General features: G+C 38.5%; 1 protein-coding gene across 1 annotated transcript; it reads right to left on the bottom strand.

Moving 5' to 3' along the window:
- Window positions 1-339: 339 nt before the first annotated feature.
- Window positions 340-6,329, bottom strand: LOC112141542 (serine protease 27-like). Its single transcript, XM_024264702.2, has 6 exons — window positions 6,222-6,329; window positions 5,579-5,599; window positions 5,157-5,319; window positions 4,670-4,926; window positions 4,227-4,375; window positions 340-2,370 (listed from the first exon to the last, which is right to left on the bottom strand). The coding sequence occupies exons 1-6, from the start codon at window positions 6,277-6,279 to the stop codon at window positions 2,008-2,010; spliced, it is 1,011 nt and encodes a 336-aa protein (XP_024120470.1). The 5' UTR covers window positions 6,280-6,329; the 3' UTR covers window positions 340-2,007.
- Window positions 6,330-9,673: the final 3,344 nt, after the last annotated feature.

Consider the following 9,673-nt stretch of genomic DNA (forward strand, 5'->3'; position numbering starts at 1 on the left):
TTAAATACTTAAATATATATACATTATTTACAACCTGTTTTTTCCCTCACTTTAAGTTGACCCTGATTTGACCCCTTATGTCACTTTCACTTGTGTGTGCTACATACAGAAGCACACCGTGGAGCAACAGAATGACTCCCAAAGACGAGGCAGACGAGGCAAGCTTACATTTTCATTTATGAGTATTTCTTTATTCAACTTGTTGTGAATCAGGAGCAGACGAAAAAAATGCTGCTAGATAAACAGCATATTTGTGACATAAAATGCCACAACTCAGAGGTGAATTTCTAATGAGCTACTGGCGCTCTGCAGAAGCTAAGTCCTATAAAATTAGTTTTGTTTTTTTTACTTGGGCTAAAAACAGTGCAATTATAATTAAAAGACCACTGGGAAGGCTTTTATAATATATATATAAAGATGATTGGAGTTGGTCAGTAAAAGTGCTCTGGAGAAACTTTGATCCAACCCAAAAGTCCAAAATGTTTCAGTTCCTCCAAGAACCATTTTTTTTTAAATAATAAAATGAATTAAATGCTTTTTTACTAGCACTTTTGTAAAGAAATTAATGTTCAACCAAACTCAGTGCACTTTCTCCCTGATAAATGCCCATTATAGAAATGTTAGGTTGGGTAGAGAAAGCAGAAGCTTCTTTTACATTTAGAATCCTACGGATGTGATGTCATAAAGGTGACAGTTTACGGTTCTAATTAATGCAACTGGAACTGTAGTAAAGTATACCCCCGAAGATCTGCCTCTCGTGAGACTTGTACAGGAGGGACCATGCTTTTAAGATCTTTATTTCTGGACCACCTTAGCTGGTTTAGGGAAAGCAAGCTGGTCACCACAGGAGAAACGAAGACCTGAAGAGCTAAGATGTGCAAACTGTACACATTTAGAAAGCTTCCTCCATGTCACTTCCATTGGGATGAAAGTGTCGTGGAGGAAGCTGAGCAGCAACAAATTATTATATTCTGGCATAGAATAAAAAATATATAGTAGAACAAGTGAGAGAAAATGATACTCAGTCAGCCTTTCTTTATTATAAACATTTGGCTGTAGTGTGTGCATGCATGTGTGTGTGTGTGCGTATGTGTGTGAGTGCTTGTGTGGAGGTGTATGGGTGCATATGGGTGCATATGGGTATGTATTGGTGTGTTTATGTGTTTAAATGAAGCAGAAAGGCTGGTCCTCACTTCTTGGGTGACTTTCCTGGTCCTAACTATGTAGTAAATGTAAGGATATGAGTGTGTGAACGTGTGTAAATGAAGCAGAAAGGCTGGTCCTCACTTCTTGGGTGATTTTCCTAGTCCTTGCTGTGTAGCCAATGTCAGAATGTGTGTGTGTGTGTGTGTGTGTGTGTGTGTGTTATAAATATATTCTATTTTTTACGGTGTTGCTGTGCTAAATCACCATTTTATAAATGACTGCAAAAACTCATAAAAGACATTTCTGCTCTTTGTTGTTGAATTAAAGACTTTAGCTAAACAAAACTGGAACAAAACTCATTTAATCTTTTTTACATTTGTCCTCTGGTTTCTTATGTGTTGCACTTGTTAATATTATTTTTATTGTATTTTGTCACAAATTAAAACTTTGAAATTGTTGCAATATGTAGATATTTATTGTGTCTTTATTCATAAAAGTCTAGAAACATAAAGTCCATCATGAAACATCTTTTTTTTAAAAAGAAACAATGCTTGATTTGGAGTTTTGTGTGTTCTGACAAGTCAGACAAAATCAATGTGTGTGAATGTCACAATCTCCCTTCTATATTGTAGCATAAAGTTGTGATATGAAAGGTAAACATATTGATTACTTCCTGTTAGTGCTTTGTCCACCAGGTCTAAAAATCTAATTTAAAAGAATTTTCCAATCGGCTGAACTATTTTCAGTCAGAAGTGGTTTTGTGTGAACTGACATGAAGCGCAATGACAGGAAGTATTCAAGAAAGAGAAGTGTGCCTCTAATCTGTTTGTGCGTATATTTCCAGGTTTCAGGTAGTTGGTTTTACATACTGCCGACAAAAACGTGAAGCAACACGGCAAGAGCCGACAAAGAGAGGATGTGTGTGAAGTGGCTCAGGTGTTCGGCCCCACCAAACAAAGTGTCGTCAGTGGGGGTAGGGGTGACGATGGGGGGTTCCATTGTGGAGCACATGAAGTGCTGATCCATGTCCATGCCCCCCATCCAGTAGGTGACGAAACTCGGCTCCATCCCGGTAACGGTTTGGCTGATCCAGTCTTGGTACTCGGACACGCGGGCGTAGACCCCGGGCTTCTCAGGCTGGGCACAACCCTGACCAAAACTGACGACTCCACCCTGAATCCAGGTGGAGTCTCTTAGAATCACCAGGGGTCCTCCTGAGTCTCCCTGGAGACAAGGAACCAAATGGACCAGGTGAACAGAGGAAAACAGTTCAAATCATTCAAGTCTTTAAGTTAGAACAGGCTTCTTTTTAAAAAAGGCTAGCTATTCTTTTGTTTGTTAAAATACTTCATAACACATTTTAATCTAAGTAATGCATGAGGACATTCGTATTAGGCTATTATTGCTCGGATAGCTTAAAAATGAGTCTGGAATTAGGACTGGTTAAGTGATTTAACAAGGCCTTTTGGCTCTAATAGAGTCAGCAGTAAACAAATGAACAAACAAACAAATGAAATACCCCAACCCCTATGCTACAATTATACTGAATACCACTTTTTTCTTGTCTTCCCTTTTTTTTTGTTGTTGTATCATAACAACAATTTCTACAAAGCAGTAGCTTCAAGCTACATCCACACCACACTCTGCAACATGCGTTCAACTGACCACTTCAAAAAAAAAACAACTAGCATAATGCTAAAATATTAGCTTAACACCAAATTACTCTGAAATGTGGAAAAATGTCTAATTTTGGCAAAACAGCTAGCACAATGCTAAAATAATAGCTTAACTCCAAATTAGCCTGAAAAACTGTGAAAATTCTTAATTAGCCAAATAGCTAGCATAATGCTAAAATATTAACTAAACTACAACTTAGCCTAAAAAAACTGGAAAAATGAAAAAAAATGAGCGAAAACTGCTAACACAATGCTAAAATATTAGCTAATCACGGAATTAGCAAAACAATATTGAAAAACAATTGAACAATTGAAAAAAAGAGCAGCTAGCATAATGCTAAAGTATTAGCTAAAAGACAAATTAGATTAAAAAAATGGAAAAATGTCAAAATTAGCCAACATAGGTAGCATAATGCTAAAATATTAGCTAAACTCCATATTAGCCTAAAAAAATGAAAAACTGTAAATATTAGCCAAATCTGCTAAAACAATGCTAAAATATTAGCAAAGCATCGAATTAGCAAAAAAAAAGCAAAAAAATGTCTAATTTTGTCAAAACAGCTTGAAGAATGCTAAAATATTAATTAGCTACCCTCGAAATTAGCCTAAAAAACTGGAAGGATATTTATTTTAGCCAAAACAGCTAGCACAATTCTAAAATAATAGCTTAACTCCAAATTAGCCTGAAAAAGTGGAAAAATGTAAAAATTAGCAAAAACTGCTAAAACAATGGTAAAATATTAGCTAATCACCAAATTAGCAAAAAAAAAAATTGAAAAACATCTAATTTTGCCAAAGCAGCTAGCATAATGCTAAAATATTAGCTAAAAAACAAATTTGATTTAAAAAAAAAACTGGAAAAATGCCAAAATTAGCCAACACGGGTAGCATACTGCTAAAATATTAGCTAAACTCCATATTAGCCTGAAAAAAAAATAAAAATTGTAAAAATTTGCCAAATCTGCTAACACAATACTAAAATATTAGCAAAGCATCAAATTAGAAAAAGAAAAAGTGAAAAAATGTCTAATTTTGTCAGAACAGCTAGAATAATGCTAAAATATTAATTAGCTACCCTCCAAATTAGCCTAAAAAAACTGGGAAAAAAATATATATTTTGCCAAAACAGTTAGCGTAAATATTAGATAAAAACCAAATTATCTCCAAATTAGCCTAAAACATTTTTAAAATGTCTAATTTTACCAATATTTTAGCATAATGCTGTAAAGTAATCACACAATTAAACTGAGATTACCACAAAAGAGTTGACACATTCTTTCAATTGTTATTAATGTCGCTTTTTTAATGAAAAAATGTTGGTTTGTCAATGTAGACCTGTGTGCTTTTCCTGAAAAAGTTTTATGTGATTGCCATTAAGAACAATCAATCGCAAAGCAAAAGTACCTGGCACGAGTCCTTTCCTCCATTTTCGAGTCCAGCACAGAGCATGTTGTCGGTGATTTCATTGGAGTCTCCGTAGTAGCATCTGCAGCGATTTGGCCCCACGATCGGCACGTTGACCTCTTGGAGAACGTCAGGTGAATAGCCAAAACCTAATTCAAGATGATTCAATGTTACGCACAAATATATCTCTTTTTCACTGAAGGACACAATGATTTAAAAAATTAGATCAAGATTCAGGAAGTTTTATTGAAGTAGGGAAATGAGTTGACATTTCTCCTGGATCTTGTGTTATATAAGCACACAAATATAAACTGGTAATAGCAAACGTTCTGGATAAAAACAAATCATATCTGAAATTTGGGGAGTATCTTGGACTATCAGTGATGTGATTTAATAAGCCCAGAACGACTTTCAGAAACCATAAAGATTTTATTAATACGCACCATTGTCTCCAAAGCCTGTGACCCAGCTGGAAGTCCCATCGTGGAAGGCGCTGGACTGTGAAGCCAGGCAGACGGGTTGGATGTACTGGTTGAATTGCACCGGGGCGGAGAGCTTGAGAAGGCAGACGTCGTTGTTATAAGTGTCACTGTCGTAGTCGGGGTGGCAGACGATGTCCTCGAGGGTTCGAGACTCGGCGTTGGGGTCGCTGGTGCGGTTTTGGGCACCAAGCTGAACACTGGTGGTGTTGAGGTCCTCACTGAGAGACGGAAGGGATAAATTCATGAAAATGAGGCGTTTTGAGAAGAATCTCAGGAAGAACATAGATACTAAATTTGGAATGTCTTTTGTTGTAGATGTTTGGAAATTTTTGAATAATGATACTAACATTTTATTGCCCTTTGTAGCTCCACCCCTGCATATGACATAGAAAATGTGCCACTTATGGCCATTTTTTTCCCTGGTTTCTTACCTATTACAGGTACTTACATTGAGAGGCAGTGAGCAGCTGTTAGCACCCACTGATTGGTGATCAGTGACCCCCCACAGGAGAATTCACCGTTGCTGAACAGCACGGCCTGCCAGGGCCACATTCCTGGGGCCGCCTCCTGACCCCCCACAATCCGAGCGTTGACTTGAACTCTCCCACAAGCTGACCAAAAAAGAGAAACGTGTTAGTTTGATGTATTTATTTAAATAACAAAAAGCACAAGTTATTTACATTCCTAAAACGTTAGTCAAATACTAATTTGTGTGCAGTGATATCTTGTTTCCTCAATCTTTCCTTTTGAATAACTGTACAGTGAGTGGTGCCTCACCCTCAGCTCTTGTCTGGGAATTATGTAACCGAAATTCAGTGTAATTTAAAACCTCTTTAAATTAACGTGATTGTGTTATTTGAAAATGCTTACCAGGCATCTGTGAATGACAACCTAGAAAAAGCAAAAGGGAAATACGTTAAACCAGTCGAAGAGGTAGGCTAAGCATTCAAAGACTATTTCAGGTCAGGTATCTAAAGGATACGATGTCCAAAGTGTGTTTTTATCAAATTCGAAAGGGGGTCCCTGACTTGATGTGTTGTTTATTGTTTTTGTGTACCAAGTTTAACCCATTTGACTGAGAATGCATTTCTGTTTATTTTATTTATTTATTTAAAAGGGACAAAGACACTAAGAATGTCTAATGCAACCGATGCCATGTCCACAGGTCATCTAGTAACAGCTAATTTGCAGTGAAAAAGTCAAAAAAGTTTTTCAATTTTAACAGGATACAGTTATCATCTAGAAAAAAAATGCCTCCAACTAATAAGACATTCTGTTTGAAAATATGAGAACAGTTTATTGTTTGTAATGTTGTATTAATAAGTCATCCTAGATTATCCATATTTGTTTGATTCCACAAAAATAACAGAACATTTTTTTTACTTTATTCATTTAACATTTTCCCAAAAATTCAAATGTGAAAAATTAATAGAAAATAAGCAAAATGTGATTATTTAATTGAATTTATACCAATTTCTCCTCAATTGACTGAATATTTTAGACATATTCTTACCTGTGCATAGCAGAAAGATCATCACAGTGAACCCGTACACAGACTGTTGGAGAGCCATCTTTAGGATCTTCTCACCCCGTCTCACCTGACTTGGAGCTCCGGTACATATCTCGGTTATATACCCAAGGTTTAATGCTCCGATCCTCCCATTTTTAATTTTCTTTTTCTTTTTCTAGGGAAAATATTGTTCTGAAGCTAAACAAGCACAAGCCTTCAGAGAAAAAAAAAAGTATCTGGTCAAACGTGATTTTCAAGATTCCCTCTGGGTGTCGAACAGACAAAAAAGATTATCTTCATTGTAATGTAAGTCATTTGAAAAGGCCAACACAAACAAAGGACAAAAAAAGCAAACCAATGCTAAGGTTACAAGCTAATATTTACTTTGTACAGTTTTTGACCGCTCTAGAACACATCATAAAGAACAGGGCAGGTACGATTTTCAGCAAGCCTTTTCTGTTTGTTGTCCAATGTATTGTTATGGTAAAGTGAGAATAACCACAATTACTTCTTTCTTTTATCAATCAAACTCAATTTAAGCAAATTAATTTACTATGAAAATACTATTCAAAAGTTGTTTATTATTTTTAAAAATTTCCCTCGTTTGCATTTCCTTGAATACAAGGAAATTACAATGAGTACAAATTTTGTTAGATAACGACCTCACCCATAAAACAGAAACAAATAACAGCACGCAACAAGTTAGACAATACCAATAATGGAATGTGACTAAACATTAATTCTGAAAGAAGGTATAAGGAAGTAGATCTAAGACATAGGTGTCTGTCAGATGTACTGTTCGTGGTAAGGCTTTCGAGATTCTAGAATGTTACTTTACCCAGCAACCCTTGTGCTCTCCTAAGGGGTCCAGGTGACCCCACCCTTACATTGATGTGTGGTCCCTCCCACACAACCGCTTCCGCAGACACCAGTGAAGATAAAAAAGAAAAAAATAGTTTGGCTTGCTGTCTTGTGAGATTCAGATGACCTCACTTTAAATTTAATGTAGGGATACCCAAGGGTTAAAAGTGGGCAGAAAATGTGGCCCCAAATGGATTTGTCCCCAGCTTCTGTGGTACCCCCACGTGTCCCCACATTGGCTTAAGGGGGCGCTCAGTGGGTTGGCTTGCTACCCTAGCCAGCCACCCAGAGGAAAGTGGAGCTCACAATATCATTACAGCGGAGCTCGTTACAGCGGAGTTGCTAGCTTGGTCCAACTGAGCTCGTTAGCTCAGTGGATCTCGCTAGCTCGATACAGCGGTGCTTGCTAGCTTTCTGCAGCTTATGTCTATACAGTGGAGCTTGCTAGCTCTCTACAACTTAGCTTGCTAGCTTGATACAGCGGAGCTCGCTAGCTTTCTGCAGCTTATGTCTATACAGTGGAGCTTGCTAGCTCTCTACAACTTAGCTTGCTAGCTGGATACAGCGGAGCTCATTAGCTTGCTACAATGGAGCTCACTACAGCGGGACTCCCAAGCTCGCAACGCGGAAGCTCACTAGCTCAATACAGTGGTGCTTGCTTGCTTGCTCGATGCAGCAGTGCTTGCTAGCTTGATACAGTGGAGCTCGCTAGCTCTCTACAGCTCAGCTCTGTACAACGGAGCTTATTAGCTTGCTACAATGGAGCTCGCTACAGCGCGGTTCCCTAGCTCACAACGCTGAAACTCACTAGCTTGATACAGTGGAGCTCGCTACAGCAAAGGTTGCTAGCTTGCTACAGCAGAGCTCGCAAGTTTACTACAGTGGAGCTTGCGAGCTCAATCCAGTGGAACCCGCTAGCTCGATACAGCAGAGCTTACTAGCTCGCCACAATGGAGCTTGCTACAGCGGTGCTCAGTAGCTCTCTATAGCTTAGCTTGCTAGCTCTCTACAGCAGAGCTCGCTAGCTTGATACTAAACGAGCCTTTCTACAGTAGTGCTCACTAGCATGCTACGCGGTCCATCGGGAGGCTGGCTAGCGTAGCAAGCCAACCCTCTGAGTGCCCCCTTAAGCCAAGACACAGGTGGGGCCACCATAGAAACAGCGGACAAACCCATATGGGGGCCACTTGGTCTTGTTGGCTGGGTAGTGGTAGTAATATGTGTGAACAATTACTCTGCAAAATGAAAAGACCATCAATCAAGATTTCTTTTGAAATGAGAAGTTTGTGATTAAACAAAATGGATTTCATTGACAGCCTTTTGTTTTTAAAGGAAAAAACAGACAAAATACATGAAACAAAAAGACAAAAACACCTAGGAAAACTTCATTTTGCATATTTTTGCCCTTTATTTATCTATTTTCTTTGTATGTGACCAACTGCCGATTTAGCGGGTGTGGACTCTCTTGGGTGGTGTGTTGTTCGTCTTTGCTCCACCGGCTATTGTTGAGCGCTGGCTGTCTACTGTATCAGACAGAAAATGAGGCTGGAATCCCACTTGGGATTAAGTTTGAACTCCAGACACTCTAAAAATAAAGCCTGCACAGGGAAATAAAAACCCTGGGATGTTACGTACTTCAATAAAACTCAGAAATGACGATAAAACGGCCAGAAAGTCAAACATGGAAAATAAAAATTTTGCCGATCTGGTACTTTTTCTGTCCATAACCCTTTAACACCTAAGGCATCACAAGTGACGCTTAAAGACAAAAATCTTAAACGTAGTGTAACTTTTCAACAGTTAACACGACGAGCCGCTTTTCTCCTTCAGAATCGACTGGAATTATGTTCATCTTGCTTAAAAATGGATGCTTTTTAAAAATCTTTACTTATAAGACTAATAAAATCGGAGGGGCCAAAGCTTCTTGCTGCCCCTCCCCTGGTAGCTCCGCCCCTGCTTCCGAGTAAGAACGATGGTCAGAGAGGGTTGGATTTTTGTTCCAAATGTCAACAGAAACTCTCTGCCGCTGAGGCGGAACGCATCAAAAGGCTGTGCTGAGAGTACAAGGAATGAATAGACACACAAACAAACCTCACCCTCCATTCTCTGGCCAATCTCTGCCCAACCAAACGAGACAATGACTCCAAACAACAAGATCAGAGATTAGTTTTCACCTTTACATACACTAACTACAATCTGATGTGGATCCGCTGGACTTCTGAAGTGTGAGAGAAAAAGATTGTTCAGTCATAGTCACATGACTTGTACAGAAGTGACTTGCTGCTGGCAAATAGAACATTTGACAGATAGTGCTGGGTTGTATCTCTCACTATAGGAACTCAGTCATGTGTGAATACCATTTGTATTATGGACTCTACCAAAATAGGTAGAGTCTTTTCTTATCCTCAGTGGAGACTTGGGACCCAACCCAAGCTGTCAAGCTTCTACCAGTCTGTCAACAATCTGTCAAGAGAAGAAAAAAAAACACAATGACTTGCATGAATCTGAAGAGGGTTCAAGTTCAGCCAGCACCCTGGGAATGTTGGCACTTCTCTGTTATAATAGATAAAATATCATCTAAGATGAAAAAAAGT

The sequence above is a fragment of the Oryzias melastigma genome, unplaced genomic scaffold (assembly GCF_002922805.2).
Source record: "Oryzias melastigma strain HK-1 unplaced genomic scaffold, ASM292280v2 sc00494, whole genome shotgun sequence".
Classification (NCBI taxonomy): Eukaryota; Metazoa; Chordata; class Actinopteri; order Beloniformes; family Adrianichthyidae; genus Oryzias; species Oryzias melastigma.

What these genes read in the sequence shown, in the direction of transcription:
- LOC112141542 (XM_024264702.2), bottom strand. Translation starts at nt 6,279, where the DNA reads ATGGCTCTCCAACAGTCTGTGTACGGGTTCACTGTGATGATCTTTCTG. An exon ending in GATCTTTCTGCTATGCACAG is followed by an intron (nt 5,600 to 6,221) that starts GTAAGAATATGT and finishes TGCTTTTTCTAG; the next exon opens with GTTGTCATTCACAGATGCCT. An exon ending in GCTGCTCACTGCCTCTCAAT is followed by an intron (nt 4,927 to 5,156) that starts GTAAGTACCTGT and finishes TCCGTCTCTCAG; the next exon opens with TGAGGACCTCAACACCACCA.